General features: G+C 32.9%; 1 protein-coding gene across 14 annotated transcripts in view; it reads left to right on the top strand.

The window, feature by feature from the left end:
* Nucleotides 1–19,055, top strand: part of BAZ2B (bromodomain adjacent to zinc finger domain 2B) — a 384,776-nt gene that overhangs the window by 305,744 nt on the left and 59,977 nt on the right. For 11 of the 14 annotated variants that reach the window (XM_014785922.2, XM_087435270.1, XM_087435269.1 and 8 more), the window contains 7 exons: nucleotides 2,405–2,497; nucleotides 2,613–2,674; nucleotides 6,662–6,727; nucleotides 8,687–8,752; nucleotides 10,174–10,218; nucleotides 10,461–10,487; nucleotides 11,739–11,804. In XM_014785922.2, coding sequence (XP_014641408.1) covers nucleotides 2,405–2,497; nucleotides 2,613–2,674; nucleotides 6,662–6,727; nucleotides 8,687–8,752; nucleotides 10,174–10,218; nucleotides 10,461–10,487; nucleotides 11,739–11,804 — 425 coding nt within the window. The remainder of the gene's footprint in view (nucleotides 1–2,404; nucleotides 2,498–2,612; nucleotides 2,675–6,661; nucleotides 6,728–8,686; nucleotides 8,753–10,173; nucleotides 10,219–10,460; nucleotides 10,488–11,738; nucleotides 11,805–19,055) is intronic. The other 3 variants (XM_087435272.1, XM_087435268.1, XM_087435265.1) reach the window with 1 other exon arrangement.

Here is a 19,055-nt window from a genome sequence, read left to right as displayed (position 1 = left end):
CAAAAGTTAGTTATAACAGATAATATTTTCAGCAACCATAAACAAAATAAATGAGAAGATATTGGGAGCAATTTATTTCTCAGAGCCTGAGTGAATTTTTGAGGTCTCTGACCCATTCTCCTTCCTCCATAGTGTCCCCAATTCTTTAACATTTTTTTCACATCTTCTTCTCCAACTGATCATAATATAAAATTAAAGCTATATATATTTTTAATGATTACTCAAAATGGTATCTTCCTTGCTAAAGTGAAAAGATATGAGTTGAAGTTTTTAATGTTTGTCTGTCCTAAGGGTTTAAAAATTAAAATTACTGTCTACTTGTGTGGGGCTTAAAGTTGACTGATACATTCATACACAAATATGCACCTATATATTATAGAATTTCCATATCATAAGCCAAACTTCTATTAGAGAGCATCAATTCAGGTTGCAACAAAAGATCATACTTATGTCACATTTTCTAGGAAACTTTTTTAACCACTTAACACGTCTTTACATTTTAAGGCAGATTTGGGTCTTTACAGCAGAATTCAGTGAAAGCTTTCAATTCTTAAATGTTAAAAAAATATTTACCTGGTATTATCATAGATGACAACAGTGTCAGAGGTTGCTGTCTCTGCAGGCCAATTTATAGATTTTTATTTCCCAGAGTATTTAGTGAACATATATTTTTATGTGGCTCAGAAATTTTTGATGATGCTTATAACCTCCTAATATTGAAAATTATGGAAAATTGGAGATATTCTGTAGCATCAGCTTCCATTTCATCTTTCATTAACACTTGCAGTTTGCTAGATAAAATTAGACCCTTTTACATCCCCTTCCCTTTTTTTAGGGGTTAATGATAGAAAATCAGCCATAGTAACCAACTTCACCTCACCTGTTACAAGGACCTAGGGTTAAGTTCTTATCTAAAATCTCAAGGTGTTCAAATTTCCTTAAAGATTTTTAGAAATAGTAGCGTATAGACTGTAGAGTCAGAAAGACCTGGGTTTATGTCTTGGCTCTGCTATTTAACCTCTATGAGCCTTGGTTGTTTCATTTGTAAGCTGGGCATAATGTTGCCTATCTCATAAGGTTGTTATGAAGATTAAACAAGATCATGTAAATTTAATACACCAGCATGGTATATATGGTGGAAATTATTAGTAGAGCTCAAGTGGTTCAGGTGTTACCCAATCATATTCATTATTGATGAATGTAACATATAGGTTTCTTAAAACTCTTCCTCTGCTATGAAGTTTAAAAGTGTCTAATGTACAGCGGTATTTTCTAAAATGATTTTATGAGTGATATTATGATACACCACTTTTTATAGTTAGAAGTATTCTGACCAAGTTTTCCAGCAGAAGAAAGCATGACATTACATGCTTTCTGTATCACTTACCTGCTGCCACGATAATGCTGGGAAACAACCAACCACAAAACCTCGGTGGTGTACAACACTAAGCATTGATTGCGTGTGCAGATGGCATCAGCTGGAGGTAAGTTAGGCAGCTCTGCTGATCTTTGCTGGGCCTGTTCACATGTGTGGAGTCAACTGGCTCCATGTGTCCCAACCTCCAGCAGCTTAGCCTGAATGTGTCTTCAGAGTAAAGGGCAAGGCACAAGAGTAAAAGTAGAAAGAGTACAAGTACACTTTCAGACTTCTACTTGCATCACAACTGCTACCATCCTATTGGCAAAAGAAGATCACATGGCTGAACTCAGAATCAGGGGACAAGAAAATATATTCCACCTCTGGATGAGAGGAGCTACAAAGTCACATTACAAATGACATGGATAGAAGGAGGAATGAAAACTTGGGACCGTTAATTATATCAGTCTATCCCCATTTCATACATTTATCCTTAAAAATTATGAGAACTAGGTTGTCCTTAAAACTCATTGACATTCTGTACTCTTTTTATTTAGCAGATTTAGTCTCTTTCCTTCTCAAATGAAAATATCACTGCACTCCGATGCTTCGCCGTATATATAGTTGATTGAAGTACTAAGTTTAGGGGGCTTTGTATTTGTTTTATTTTGGGTTCTTTTTCTTTTTTATATTTTGTTATCTTTAAGACAGAAGCTAAATCACTATTTTTACATATTAACAGCTACTTTCCTACTAAGTGAGGATTGCATGATATGTGAAAAAAATGTGCTTAGATTAGCCTCTGTGCTGAGGATTAAGAGAAGCATCATTTTTGTGTAGTTCTGTATATGGAATCATATTTGATGAAATAGTTTGACAATTTCTAGGGGAAATGAACATGATGTTTTCTGCCACACCATTCTCCTACTTGGTATCTAACCTTAGGCAATTTTCATAAAAATTATATCCTTCATGATGATACTAGTTTTTAAGTTAGCAGTTTTGTAAAGTTGTTAATAATATTCCTTGCATTTTTGTGTTTTTCAGAAATAGCCAGGCAAGCAGCACAAATAAAGCTTTTGAGAAAACTTCAAAAGCAGGAACAGGCTCGGGTTGCCAAAGAAGCTAAAAAACAACAAGGTGGGTGATTTAAATGATAACATAAACTCGCAGAATGAGTATTGGGGAATTCATAAGAGGCCTCTCCTCTTCATTCCTTTTCTGATGATATCTGTGCTTTGGTTTTTCATCATAGCAATAATGGCTGCTGAGGAGAAGCGAAAACAAAAAGAACAGATAAAGATTATGAAACAACAGGTATGTTTATGCGTTGGAACTGATTTTCTTTTCCTTTCTTTTTTTTAATTTAATTATTTTACTGAGGTCATATTGGTTTATAACATGGTGTAATTTCATGTGTACATTATTATATGTCAGTTTCTATATAGACTGCATCGTGCTCACCCCAAACAGTCTAGTTTTTATCCATCACCATACATATGTGGAACTGATTTTTAAAACACTGGTGTTATTTTGGGGATCTATTTGTATATGTATATATGTACATTATTTTCATTTTGATTTCTCAAGTAACCATATCTCACATTCACGTTATGTATCTTATTTAGAAAGTTGTCATCTTCTATTAGTTAAAATTCACCTCATTTTTAAAACAAGTCCACTTCCAAGTTTTTTAAGAAATGATTTCCAAACAGTAAATTTGTGTAAGTACTTTTAAGATCCTGATAGATTTGGAATGTAAGTTGACATCTTGAACAATTTTCAAACCTTTTAGATTAATGTGTCAGTAAATGAAGGATATTGCTTAAATGTTCAGATTTTAGTAAGAAAAGCTTGTTGAACTAAAACATGTAAAATACTAGTAAAAAGTTAAATTCAAGTTATATGGAATAAAGTTTGCCCCTATTGCTTCTGAATGCTTTCAGAGTTACTTGAAAATTACTACCTCAAAAAATGAAGAAAGCTTTATTTCAGCATAACCAGCATTCTATCATATATCTACAATATCCCTCCCCTATATAGTTTTCAAAATTAAGTATAGATAGATGAAGTAATTTTTAAATTCTTGTAGGTAAAGTATCACATGACAAGATATTCAACTTCATTTAAGATGGGAATGTGTGAACTCCTCTCCCATCTCCCATGACATGCAGTCACGTGCTGTATAGCGACATTTGTGTCAATGATGGACTACGTGTGTGACGGTGGTCCCATAAGATTAGTACCATACAGACTAGGTGTGTAGTAGACTCTGCCATCTAGGTTTGTATAAGTACACTCTGTGATATTTGCACAATGATGCATTTCTCAGAATGTATCCCTGTTGTTAAGCAATGTGTGACTGTATTCACATAACCATTAAAGCAGAAAGGAAATGGGAGTAAACTGCTATTCTTTAAAAAATTTTAAACAGCAAATAATTATTTCTGAGTATGAAATATGGTCAAGTGTGTTATTATATAAATAGCTGCTAAATAAGTGGCTTGGGCTACATTTTATGTGCTTATCTCTAAGGTTCCTTCCAGTATTGACTAAAGCAGTATGATTAGAGAGAGTTGATATAGAACTGGGGTTCAGAATTTAGAGTTTGTAATCAGGCAGCCTACAGCTGAATATGGGTTTTGCTACTTAATAATTTAATAATAATCTTAGATGAATTACTTAACCTCTATTTCCTCCATTGTAAAAGAAAATAACTGCATTATCTGAAGATTAAATGAGTTTAAATAAAATGATTAAATTAAATTAAATGATTAGATTAATGGATATAAAGTGCCTGCCACAGTGCCTGGCACAAAGCAAGTGCTCACTTTTTAAAAGATAGATATAAAACACCAACTGTATCCTATACTCTTTTACCATAATTTAATGTAGTCGACTGTAAACTTGAATTTCTTCCTTAGTTTGTTACTTAAGACTGCTAAAGACACTGTAAGGTTGACTGAAAAATATGTAGTCTAATGAATACAATTACTAAAATATTATAAATTTTACTGCTCTTTCATATATGTGTAAAAATAAGTTCATATTTCATTTTAAAGTGAAATACTGTTGTTTGTGTTATATTTTTTTATAGCTTATCCTATTTCCTAATGGCTAGAGACCCATCAAATCCCATCACCACTTTAAATTCAGCTTTGTGATCCTAGAGTCTTGAAGTGGCTACAACCTAAGTCTACATAGTCTTTGCTGCTCATCAGAAAAACCAATGGGGTCCCAATGTTCTAGCAACATTAGTACAAATAAGCCGATCTTAGATATTCATCAAGATATTATCTGAGGCTAGTCTCAGAATACTATCTGACTTACTTCTTATTGCCAACACCGTGAATCAAAGTAAGCATAGATCTACTCACACAGTCAGTAAGTCAGCATTAGATCTAGAATAAAATAGTAGCATGTGCTTCTCATCCTCTGGATTATTTTTTCCACCTAGTAGGCCAAAAGTATCACCAGATAGTCTTCAACGCAATTTTCTGGAAGCTTGTGGAAGCATTATTATGAATAGAAGGAGCAAAGGCATTAGAATCTGACCAGGGCTTTGTATTTAGTATTTGACTTTAGGCAAAATATTTACTCTCTAGGAACTTCAATTTTCTCTCAGGTAAAAAGAAGATAATTTCAACTCCTATGTTCGTTTTTTTTTTTATGATCAATAAAATATTTTATGTCAAGTGCCTAGTTCAGTAGTTGGGTATTCAATATTATACAATGAACCTATATTATAATAATTTATAAATAATGTTTATCTCTGTTAATGCCAGTGACAGCAGTACCAAATCTATGTGCATATATAGAAATCACTTGCACAGTTAAGATAAAGCTCTAGACTGAGTATACTTAAGCCCAAGATTCCATACCTATCTCCGTGTGCAGTAGAAAAGTGAATGACTTTTGCTGATTTGAGAACATACCACCGTATAACCTTAGGATTGACAAAAGCAGAAGAATTAAATCAAGAGTTTGCTTTACTTAGATCTCAAGTTCTAATCTAAATAAGTACTTCAAATATGGATCAAGTACAACCTTCTCCAAGACTCAGAAATGAAACAAAACATACACTTGGGTTTTTATTTTTGGCAAGCAATAATTAATATTCAAGACCAAGATAGGATCACCAACAGTAAAATCATAGCATATGATCAGCTTTCTAAAATCAGAACAGAAGTGCCAGAAATCTCATTATCCTATGGTAGACCTCTATAAGGAATAATAACATCAGTGTGCAAAAAAAGAAATGTTTAAAAACATGTTAAAGTATAGCTTCAAAAGGTATAACTAGCATCTGGAAATTGGAGCAGATATTGTAATGTACAGCAGTATAAAATCTGTTGGCTCAGGAAATCCTAGGACAAATGCAGTTTGTAAGTAGGAAAATTTGGGTGTTTTCTTGAAAACTATGTATTTATTCTCATCAGTGCCAATTTGGGACTTTCAAAGAGGTTTATAAACATGAAATTGTTAACAATGTGCTTATAGCATATGAGATAATTTTTTAAACTCAAAATGTATGTTCTTATCAAAATGTAGATGATCAGTAATTCTAAAACGATAACTAGTACATTAGATTTAGACAATGTGAACACCAATTATGTCATGTGAATCATTCTCTAGAATGTTAAATTGTAATTAGTCCATTTTTAACTAATGTTACAGATTATTTTGCATTGGGTTGATTGTAGTAGTTAAAAGCAATGTCATATCGTATTATTCACCATGTGAAATAAGAAACTATAATATGGAAATTGTTAATAATAATGTTATAATTGTGTGGCACTATAAACTTTTTTTAAGCATTTTAATGTAATCATGACAGTGAAAAGGGGCAAGCACTTCTCCCTGTTTTATACAAGAGTATTTATTGTTTGCTCAAGATCATACAATGAATGACAGTAATTCAGGACTAGCCTTAGGTTTTCTGACTCCTGATATACTATTTTTTCTACTATTCTGTCCCATATTTATTTCCAATTAAGTATTATTTGTAATTGCAAATATTTATAAAGATCCACAGGCTAAATGAGTTCAATCAGCTTGATTTACTTGATTTCTATATACTGACTTAACATTTGTATTTTATAAATTCTTTTGAGCAACTTTATAAAATTATATCAATTTGATATGAATGTATATAATATTAAACTAATAAAATTTTGTATCCTCTATGGTCAACCTTTGGGAATTCTGTACTTATATCTTAAATTATTTGATTCCACTTAAATACTTTTCACCTAGATATTGAGCTTATTTTATTATCTTAAATTATCATAATTTTTCCTACAGGAAAAAATTAAGAGAATACAACAAATCAGAATGGAAAAAGAACTTCGAGCCCAGCAAATTCTAGAGGTAGAATTCTTAAATTTGATATAATTAAAATAATATAGCTATATATTTTAAAAATCTGCAAAAATAAAAATTTTACCTGCATGTTCTCTCACTCATACAAATTAATATGTCCACCAGAAATTCTCTTTGAACATAATGCATTGAGTAAGACCTTATCTGAACCTTATTTAGCAAGCTCCTCTAATCCTCACAGTAAAAACCCAGGAAATAAGTTAGAAGAGAAAAAAGAAAAAGGGAAAACCTCTGAACAGCCAATATAGTTGTCATAAAGTTCATGTGCCAAAACTCGTGTTCTTTACTTTTAGAAAAGTTATTAGGACTTACAGTCAGATATTTGCTTTTAATTTAGAAGTAGAACATTACAAAAGTAAAAGTAAATTTTAAATATAGAAACAGTTTAACCAGCTTGGTTTTCTGGTTTCTAATGTATCCCTCTTCCTCACAAGCTGGTGGAATAGGGCTACAGGACATATATTGGCATCAGCAAAAGTAGTAGCCAAAAGACAGCAAGGGATAATACAGAAAAACTCCAGCCAGCTCATGTAGGAATTCAAAAGCCTGGCAACATTCTATAATCTTTCAGTTGAATAGCAAGCAATTTTCAACACTTAATAGCCAAAAAGCATTACTCTATTGAACTGTGCAGTATAATAACTGATATTCAGAATAATTGCCCCAAGTTATCAAGAAAAAACCAAATTATGCTTAGTATACTGTGTCTAAGCAGGCCTATGTCTCAAAATTATTTCCATTCAAAATTATGAAAACAAACTTTTAATATTTAAAATTATTATAACCTTTCAGCTATTCACTGTTGCTATATAGAACAATTTATTGCCTGAGGGCTCCAGATAGCTGAGGTTTTCTATGTTACAAGTTTTTTCCTTCTAGAAATATATGCATATTCCCTTACCCATTTCAAATTAATTTTATTTTATTTTATTTTATTTATTTTTTTTTTTTTAAAGATTTTATTTATTTTATTTTTTCCCCCCAAAGCCCCAGTAGATAGTTGTATGTCATAGCTGCACATCCTTCTAGTTGCTGTATGTGGGACTCGGCCTCAGGATGGACGGAGAAGTGGTGCCTCGATGCGCACCCGGGATCCAAACCCGGGCCACCAGCATCGCAGCGCGCGCACTTAACCACCAAGCCACAGGGCCGGCCCTCAAATTAATTTTAAAAAAACCCAAATCAAAAATATTCCTATCTTAAAGTAAATTGACAATAACTACTAGATAGTTATGAAACTTCTAGATAGTTAATGACTTTTAAGATTATGAAGCTCAAATTTGATAGCATGATCTTGATATTCAAAATGTGCTTTATCAAAGATTATAAATTTCCATTCTATTTAAAAAAAAAAACAAACCTTGAATTTAACCACAATATACAGCTAGGGAATATCAGACTTAACATTTTATTTAAATCAGCTGAGTAATGGATTTCTTTATCTCAAATTTCAAGTATTAAAAAAGAAATTTCAAGTAGAGTGGACATGTGCATTTTTAAATGTTACTAATTTGTTCTTTAAGTAACTTTTATTTATCAGTTAAAATTTATTCCGTTTTCAAAATTTTTTACAGTGATCATGTTTTGCTTTTAAAAATAAGAGAAAAAGCAATAATGACAAAATCATTTTTTGTGATTATGTTTTAAAGTAAAATAACAAACACTCAATTATTTCAGACTTGTAACAGATTTTGGAGAAAACAAGAAAAGCTGACATACTCATGAATTTAAGAATTTTTTTGTATATCTTAATGCTAACCTATACATCAGAAATGAAATTAGTATGTTAAATATAATGTTAACTGGGGGAAAATCTGTAATTGTCTACATGTGGTTACATATTGTTTTGTACCTTGTGAGGCGTGTAGCTCCATTTTCAAGTCTGAGATTATTTTCAAGTTGTGGTGGTGCTGTTGCATGACTTTGAGACCTGTTTTGCATGCACAGGCTAAAAAGAAAAAGAAGGAAGAAGCAGCAAATGCCAAATTATTGGAGGCCGAGAAACGAATAAAGGTTAGTTTAGATGAGACTCAAAGTTTTTATGTTTCAAAAATAAAAACTATATGGTATTATACCAGTATCAATTATATGATAAAAAATAGCTCTCCTCAAAATGGCTATCTAAAAAAATGTTTAGTACAGATAGAACGTGTATATTGTGTGGTTTTATTGTATATGGTATGTATACATTTTTTTATCTCATTATACAGGTTTTATGCGATGCTTTGAGCTCTTTAAATAGCAGACATGAAATCAAAAATGCAAACTATTGCATGATACCTGTATATGGTGTTGCTGGATAAGAACAGTCTCCCCAAAGCTGTTTTATGTCATTTGTGTTTCCAATTGTGTCCCAAATCTGATTCTCTTCTTAGATTTTAACCTTCTCTTTGTTAATGTCCAGCAACTATTTTAACTATTAAAAAGTAAAAAGCCTACGGAAACAAAAACCTAACTTTATCAATTGTTGTTTACCAGTATTAAAATTAGCCATTGTTAATTACTGTAACTTCAAGTGTTGTTTGGGAGTGTTCCGGTTTTGATTTTCTGGCAGGAAGCATAAGAGAGTAGGACCTCCGCCCAACCCCCGTGCGCACGCACACACACACACACACACACACACACGCGCGCGCACTCATTCTACCCCTTACCTTCCACTTCTTCTGATAATTGATTACTGAAAAAGGGCAGCCAAGTGATCCTACTGGTTCTGGAATCAGCCACCACGACTGTATCCTACAAAAGCCAGGGAACTGTTTGTTACTCTTTCTATATAGACTCTCTTACTTTGTTCTTTAGATTTCTACCCCTTTTCATGACTGCCCTTAATATTAATTTTATCTATGTTTTATCTTTATAAAAATATTTAAATTGGTGACATTCATAGAATTGTTTGCATTAAACCCCAGCCCCTCGGGATGGTGACCTGAATCATAGGTGGACATTAACATCTCAAACTGATCCCATTGTCTGTTGTCACTTTCATTCATATACAGTGTATAGAAATGACATACAGTCTGTTAATTATAGAATATATTTGGAAATTTATATTCAGAGTAGAGAGAGTTCTAATCAGCTAGGTTTGAGCATTGCGCCACAATATATTAAAATAATTTTAAAAATATGTGTGCCAGTTGTAGCCAATATGCTCTGACCATCTAGCTAGTCAGTTCAGTGAATGTGCCATTGAAGTGTGCTTTTAGGTCACTGAATTTTAAGTTTAAATGGTTACTGAGTAAAGATTCTTGCTACTGTCATATAGGTATTAGGTAGAACCATAAGAAATTGCCATTTTACAAGTAAAAAGTGATTAAATATTTGTAATTTTATATGGTTCAGCCTAATGGAAGACTATAGAATCTCAGAAAAGGAACTTTTAATACTTGTAGTATATTCTAAATCTTCTCTAAAAGTATCAGTTTCTTATTTTTAAGGAAAAAGAAATGAGAAGACAACAAGCTGTTCTTCTGAAGCATCAGGTCTGTATACAAATAGTTATACAATTATTGAAATGTACATTTTGTAATTTTCTTAAATCTATGTTGGGGAAATGCTTCAAAATATTTTCTTAAAAATTTCCAATATAATTCCTGCTTAAGTTTTTCCTTCATCTTAGAGTTTATTGCCTTGCTTTGGTATTGGTGTCTTTTGGGGGGTTAAAAATTGGTTTCATGACTCTGTGATTTCTGTTTCATAATGTTGTGCCAACTCTTTCTACCAGGAGTTGGAGAGGCATAGACTAGATATGGTATGGGTATGTTTATTTTTGTACATCTAACACCGCATTGTGATTTGGTTGTGATATGGTTGTCATAGCAATGCATAAAGTGTAGCACTGGCTGCTGTCATATTACATACTGCTGCATGGCTTTACAGCACAGTGCATTGCATACATCTGCTTGTCTGTCTATAAAGAAGTGTGATACGTCTCCAAGATCTTTAATTGAATTGTGCAACCCTTATATAAGGATGCTGTGTAAAAATTCACGTTACTGATGTCACAATGAAAGTTGGATCACTGTACAATTAGATACAATTATGACCCATATTCTCCCATCATTCTAGATGCAAAACTGCCATTGAATGCGATGGGAATTTTGAGTTAGGGTGATGAGAGAATATGAAATATATTCTGGTTTTATAGACAAATTTTAGAAATAATTTTAGAAATATCCCTTTGGGGGGACCACATATATTTAAACAAAAAGAATTGATTAAATATTATAACTATGTGTTTTTTTCATTTTAAAATAAAATGAGATGATCAAAGTAAGCTAGTGCTTACCTTATTTTCATACTGTGCATTTTAGATTTCGCTTATTAGCCCATGGTGCAGCTTTTGTGGCTTTAAATAGAGCATCAAGTGGCAGACATCAGTAAATAGGAATATCGCAATTCAGTGGTGTTGGTATATGAACCACAACTAGTTTAAATTGGTATAAAAGCTTTAAAAAACTTTCTAATTTGTTGGTGGCTTATTGGATTTACAAAATGATAGTGTACTTGAAATAAAAATAACTAATTCTAAAACCATGAAGTAAAAGTGATTATAAATCAATTTCTGCCTGATCTAAAAATTTAAGAACAACACAACCTTTAGTTTAATTGGCTATAGTACATATTTGTGGTTTTTCTAATAGCAGATGTAAGGTAACTGACCTGTTCCAGCCAACCATTATGCTTTTTGTTCTGCCAGCTTTTGAAGGAGCATCACAACTGACCATGAGTAAATCTTGTATGCTTCTGTTTACACTGTCTCCATGTTCATTGCTTTACCTTTTTGCTTTTGATTGTTCTTGTATTTGCTTTCTAAACCTGAACTAAAACATGCACAGACTGGCCATTCTTGTCTTATATTTAGTATTTACCGTGACTTGTCTATAAATGCTAAACATGCTATACTGAGTTTGTTGTTTTGTTTTGTTTTGTTTTGTTTCATTCAAAAATCAAACTATTAACTATGGTTGAGTTATTTTCCTAATTTTATCTGGCCTAATAGGAACGAGAGAGAAGGCGACAACATATGATGCTTATGAAAGCTATAGAAGCTCGTAAAAAAGCAGAAGTAAGTGTATATTTCTAGAAAAATATTACCTTGTCATAAATTAATATTTTTTCTTAGAGCGTTGGCTCTTCTAAATGTAAATTTTTCAGAGTATTGGTTTGTCGTAATTTACTGGCAAACCAAAGGTTAGAGATAGTAAGAACATAAAAGAATGTAGGAAGGATTCTAATGTATGTGTTAATTTTCTTGGCTGAGATTTTAATTATCATTTTTTAATGTAATGAATGGCATTCATTCAGATAAAAGTAGCTATTATTATAACCAGAGTTTGACAAAATTAATGTTAACAGCTTACCTAGACAAGTCCTGTGTGTCCTAATTCAGACACTAGTCAGTCCAGCCATGGACTTCTGCTCTCATAATTATTCTTTAGCATTCTATGTGTAAAATTAGGTCTAAGTACTTTCCTTAAAGTAGACTTTTAACAGATAATTCAAAATAAGACAATTATTGGAATAAGCTTATATGGAATTTAATAGAAATTGGTTAAAGGTTAAAATAAATGTCACAAAGGAATACATTCTGCATTAAAACAGTTGAATAGAGGTATGGCCATTATAACCAGGGCTATGGAGTTTGAGAGACTCATACTCCCATGCTGGCTCTGAACCAACATGCTGTACCTCTTCAGGCTATTTCTTCTCTAAAATTGAGATAATGATACTTACCTCCTAGGATTATAAGATTGTCAAGTATTTAATAAATGAGAATTAATGAAAATGACAGTGTTTAGTCTAGAAGTTGAAAGGCCTGTATTTTAGTATTTTGACCTCAGCTCTGGCTTAAACTACATTATAGATTTCTGATATGTAGAGACAATATGTGTATTGTTTAAGAACCTGAACATTGTAACCAATTTACCTGGATTTGAATTCTGGTTTCAGTACTTTTCAGCTATATGATCTTGGGCAAGTTATTTAACTTCTCTGTGATTCAGTTTTTTCGTCTATAAAATGGAGATGACGCTAATTCCTTTCCCATAGGGTTTGTAGTGATGATTAAATGGGTGTGTATCTGTATGAGTGTATGTGTAGAGTGCTTGGAACAATGCCTGGCACCACATAGTGCTTACACTTGCTTATTACTACATAGGTGTTTGCTCTGTAGAGTGGGCCTAGCAAGATGCATGGCCAGAGTTGGGAACCACTAACATAGATTACCTCTAAAGTCTTTTCAACAGTCACTTTCTGTAACTATCCTAAACTTTGTGGAAGTTTTGCCCTAACATTTTTCCTACTGTCTTTTTTTCCCTAACCTGTTAATTATCCAGGTGCATTGACACCCTCTACACCTAACATAATGATGGAATCTATGTGTGGATTTATAACCATGACAGGCAGGGAAAGAGAGAGGTAACAGATTCCAGGAATTGGCATGGATGCTCTCTCTGTTCCCTTCTCAAAGCAGTATGGTGGTGGAAAGAGTAGGGATGGGGATTAATTAAAATTCTAAAAGCTCAACCTAATTTCCTCCAATCTGGAGAGATGGGAACTGAGAGAATACCTGAGGGAGTAACTCAGGAAAAGACCTGGAAAATCCCTCAAGATATAGATTCTTCCCTACCAAGTATATTTCTTACCAGAAGGACTAAAAAGAACCAGGGCTTGTCATTCTGATTTTTCCTGGCAGGGAGGAATGCTAAAGAAAGGCAGAATAATGAAAATAACCCAAAGCATTATCTCTAGACGTACTAGGATTTAGTAGAAGGGGAGACCCAAGAGAATAGTAAGGATAAGATCATCTGAAGCAGTGAATGCTCAGGTTAAGAGGTACCCAAAAGGCCCAAAAGACATGACCCCTTCTATTGGTTTTCCGTATTTGCCCCTGTGGCCTAGAAGAGCTACTGAGGAGAGGCGGGTAAGATTGAGGTTGAGTGGAAGGTAGCAGCCCAGGATAAATGAAGATAATTAAAATTAAATCTTCTAAGAATCAAGGCCCAAGAGCACCTTTCATGGGAAAAGGATAAACCCTTGACTAGAGTGAATCAGTATAGTGCTTCCAATAAAACTGGAAAAGAGATATGAGAAACCAGGTACAGATCTCCCTCTCCTGGCTACCTTCGTCCTCAGAAAAAAGAAACATGAGTAGCCTATAGAATACTCTCCCTTCAATCTGAAGTACTTCAAAGTATAAAAACAGGTATCAGATAAAGTGAGAAGGAACTAAAGGAAAATTAACCCAGCTGTATTGGAGCAATATAAGTTCTTGATAGGACTGCCCACATCAAGCATAAGTAATTAGAAAAGAAAGGTCAAGGCAACCAAGCCAAAATATTCAACAACAACAACACAAAAAGTAAATATGTACATATATACATAAAGTAATAACTTACAGAACCCGATTTCCCTGCTTTCATTCTTGTTGTTTCTCAGCTCTCCCTATGCAGTCTCCACAGAGCAGCCGAGAAATCTTTCAGAAAGTAAGCCAGATTACATCTTAACACTATCCATTGACTTCTCATTGCAGCTGTAATAAAGTCCAAATTCCTCACCATGACATCAGTCCCACATGCACTGACCTCTGCCTACCACTCCAACTTTACCTCATGCAATTTATTTGTCCTTTATGTACCATATTCCAGTCATTTTTGTCTTTTTATTATTCTTAAACAAAAAGTCTGTACTGTTGCTGTTCTTTCACCAGGTATTCAGGTGGTTCTTACTTGTTGTTCAGTCATAGATCTAATGTTAACTTGTCACAGTGACCTTCCCAGAACGCCTAATTTTGCCTTTTCTTATACCCCACCTCTGCCACTCCATTCCATCATCTTGTTTATTTTATACTTACTTATGGCCTATCTCCTCCCCAAATGTAAGATCTATGAGGACAGGAATCTTGTCTATCTTGTCTACCATTGTATTGCCAGTGCCTTGGTTAGAGTCAAGTATATGGTAGGTGCTTAGAAAATTGGAGTTGAATGAATGAGTGAGTTAAAATGAAAGTGACAGTTAAAGTGCTAAGACAACAAAGAGGATAAAACAAAATCATTGAAGAATGAGTATATCATTACGTTTTCTGGCTTTATAATTATCTTTATATAATAATTATAAAATATTTTTATTTTATTTTACTCTAGGTGGTTTTCTTTTTTTAAAGTTAAACGTTCAAGGAACTATTATTTAAAATAACAATACAATAATATATGTCACAAATAATCCTTTATCAGAATGTTTGAGAGAATCCCATAGGTAAAACTGAGTTCTTAAAATGTTGTTATCCTCTGATAACTGTAGACTTGTGAACAGGACTAGACAATTTTACCAGTTATTCTGATTTTAAATTGTGTTCCTCTGTTGAATGGTGCCTATAGATCTGTGATCAACTAAGCATTTTTTTAATTTCTTAAACTACTATTGTGTACACTGTGTTAAATTAGATACCGTGGGAAAAACAAAAAGAATATTAAAGATGCTGTCTATCAGATCAGAGATAAACCATTAAGAAGTAACTAGGCATGTTTTTTCCAATGATCCAAACTTTCACCAAATCTTTTACATAAACTTACACCTCCGGTGAATATTAACAAAATATTCCTGTATATGCTTGTCCATTTCCTCATTATTACTTAACATGCACAAGATATAATTAGTGTAATGCCAATAATAGGCATATCTTGGCTTTATATTCTGCCTCCTAATACCTCATAATATCCCAATCTGTAATTTTTTTCTGTTATTAACTATTAAAAGAACAAACTTTATTGTAAAATTAAGGCCATTTGATACTTAAGCAGGGCCAACTCAAAATTCTGAATTGGCCTGTGTATGATCCTTGATTCTAAACTTTAATGCCTTTAGGCATTTAATTATTAGATTGTAAAGAAAGAAAAATAGAGAGGATAAAAAAATGCAAATTTTAGGAGTAATGTTAAAGAATTATGAAGTTAAAAAAATAAATTGTGGGGCCAGCCTGGTGGCGCAAGCGGTTAAGTGCACGCGCTCCACTGCGGCGGCCCGGGGTTCACTGGTTCGGATCCTGGGCATGCACTGACACACCACTTGTCAAGCCATGCTGGGGCAGCGTCCCATATAAAGTGGAGGAAGATGGGCACAGATGTTAGCCCAGGGCCAGTGTTCCTCGGCAAAAAAGAGGAAGATTGGCAGATGTTAGCTCAGGGCTGATCTTCCTCACAAAAAATAAATAAATAAATAAATTGCTTTCACCTTCTTAATTAAAAATCTCCTATAACATCTGAAATTATTCCAAGAAACTCCCCATATCCGTCAAAGTAAGAAGGTAACACAAACACCACTTTTATGTTTCTTTGTGTATACTACACTGATCTTACTTTTTGATTTAGTATTAACTCAATGTAAAAAAAATCCCAAATTTATATTGGTTCTCTAATATAGATATCTAATTTCTATAGTTTTTCCTTTGTGTAAATCTGTGATTAGTAAGAATATTCAGACTTATGTAAATTACCTTGTTATTATCATATTAATTTTAAAGGATCATTAGTATATCATCATAGTTCATAAATATTTTCATAACATAATGTAAGAAAGAATAGTCTTTAGCCTCATGAATAAAAAAAGCTTATTTCCTAGTATAATTCAAGTAATAGGAAATACATATGCTTTCATTATTACTAATCACTGGAAACTTAGGTTGGTTTAGGCAATGTGACAAAGTAGCTCAAAATCTCCTGTTTCATTTATAAAAACTTCAAACTATACCAGTCACAAATTTATAATCACTTTACTCATATTAACTGAATAATCAACCATAGTAACCATAACAGAGTCTTTGTATGTCTCTCCCCAAGGATCAGTAAACTACAAAAGGTTGTTAAACATGCATCTGTCACGGAGTGACTGTGTCAGCACTTTGAGAGATAAAACCATAAAATAGTGGAGAGTAGTTTAGGTTTCAGAAGTCATCTAATAAACAATTTGAAAGCAGAAAGAATGCATAACCTCTCTCCCTAATGATTCAAATCATGAGAATATTCTATAATCCTTTTTATACTAATCATTACTTAGTGAAAAATAAAAAGTAGAATTGCACATGTAGACAGTTTTGTTTAAGTAAACCCATTTTTCAGTTGAAGACATAGTAAATATACTTACATGACATACTCGTATATTGTACTTATACCATGTACTTATAATGTACTTTATTTCAATTTTAAAATTAAATTATCTTTAAAAACAATGTAAAATGATTTTATATTAACTATACAATAAAATATTAAACGTCATATAAGTAGATTTTGGAAAGAATTGTTATCAATTTAATTTATATCTATTAAATTTAATTTGTTTTTAATTTAGATATATTAAAATCTCTAATTATCTGACTCGAGAATTATTAACAATTTTGATTTTAATTTCGGAGACATTTGTATAACAGTAGCTATTCTACACAGCATTTAAAGGTACTTAATCTAAAGTGAGTACAGACTTCTGTGCAATACTTAGTGGATTTTAACAAAATGTGATAACTGGGAGGTTTTATTCTTTCTAAATATTTTGTACCTATAAAATATAATTTAATAAAATATAATTTTATTTTATTTATTTATTTTTTTTGGTGAGGAAGATTGGCCCTGAGCTAACATCTGTCAATCCTCCTCTTTTTGCTGAGGAATACTGGCCCTGGGATAACATCCATGCCCATCTTCCTCCACTTTATATGGGACGCCGCCACAGCATGGCTTGACAAGTGGTGCCTGGGTGTGTGCCCGGGATCCAAATTGGCGAAGCCCGGGCCCCTGCAGCGGAGCGCACGCACTTAACTGCTTGCACCACGGGGCCGGCCCCTAAAATATAATTTTAATTAAAATATAAAGTATAGGGAATTTTTCAATCGTGATTCATAATTTTTTCATTTGTTTAAACTTAATTTTTATATCATAAAAATTTCATATTTAATTTTTAAATGTAAAAATAAGCCTTTTTAAAAAAATTACCCCAGTTCTACTCATACTCAATATGTGACCATAAAACAGTATCATTTTTATTCTTTCTATCTGTCTTCTATAAATGGCTTGTATTTTTAATCTTATTTATACTTTTATTCTTCTTGCACCCTGAGGTGAACCTGTGTCTCTTAAATTATATTCGTGTCTCTGAAATTTAAGTACAAGCTGCTGTCAAAAGAAATGTATTCTCCTAATTATGCCCGGAACAAACACCTAAGAGACCCAGTAGAATCGTAAAATGCAAAAAACATAGGCATCTTTGCAACATGGTCTCTTAAAAACGGCCTGTTTTGCAACCTGATAAGCTGTAAAACTTTACAATAACAGGTCATTCTACCACATTCATTGTTTGGTTTTTAAACTTCTATAATTCTAAAATAAAATAAATTCATTTCATACATTTGTTATTGTGCTATAGATTTCTGGAAATACTTCCATTTATGCTTTTGGAGTCCCTAAAATAATCTTTTTTATGTGAGTAAAAAACTGCTTTTTAAATTTTCACCCTATGTATTTTGGGCTATTTAGGATAATCTAACACATTGGCTATCAAAAGATATTTCAACTTTGAAATGAAATGTAAATGACTTTTTTTTTCCCCCCCCAAAGCCCCAGTAGATAGTTGTATGTCATAGCTGCACATCCGTCTAGTTGCTGTATGTGGGACATGGCCTCAGCGTGGTCGGAGAAGCCGTGCCGTTGGTGCACGTCCGGGATCCGAACCCGGGCCGCCAGCAGCGGAGCGTGCGCACTTAACCCCTAAGCCATGGGGCCGGCCCCGTAAATGACTTCTGAACTGAGCTATCAGTAATATTTTAATACAGAAAATTCTGTTACTATAGTAAAGATGATAAAAAGATATTTTATTATAAACAACTTATATTCGAAAAATCCACATTTGTTTCAAGAATTTCTACATCTAGGAAACTGCGGGAGTGGGAGGGGAATGAAGGCCAAAAAAAAAATTGGGAGGAGGCATACTAATTTGCTTGTAATTATTTATAGTCAATATAAAATATAGTCAAGAGCTATATTTTGTAGTCATTTGTAGGCAGTCTAAGTTATTGCCCTGAAATTTAACCAATATTAATGTAAAATATGTTTTAACATTCTTTTCATATTATGATAGGTTTAGTAAGTCTTATCTCTGGTAGGTCAAAGATCTATTGTGAACTGACCTTGCAAAATCAGAAAGTTCCATTGTGAAATACTAATATTTGACATAGCAACAAAATATGATATTGTAGAAATTAGATGTAGGATCAAGCATGGCAACTTAATTTGTCAAGAAAGGGCATAGGTGAAAAGTGAGTAAATATATAGCT

The sequence above is a fragment of the Ceratotherium simum genome, chromosome 9, assembly GCF_057802395.1.
Source record: "Ceratotherium simum simum isolate JZ-2026a chromosome 9, ASM5780239v1, whole genome shotgun sequence".
NCBI lineage: Eukaryota > Metazoa > Chordata > Mammalia > Perissodactyla > Rhinocerotidae > Ceratotherium > Ceratotherium simum.
The sequence above is the reverse complement of the archived record's forward strand: the minus strand, read 5'-3'. Positions and strand labels throughout refer to the sequence as shown.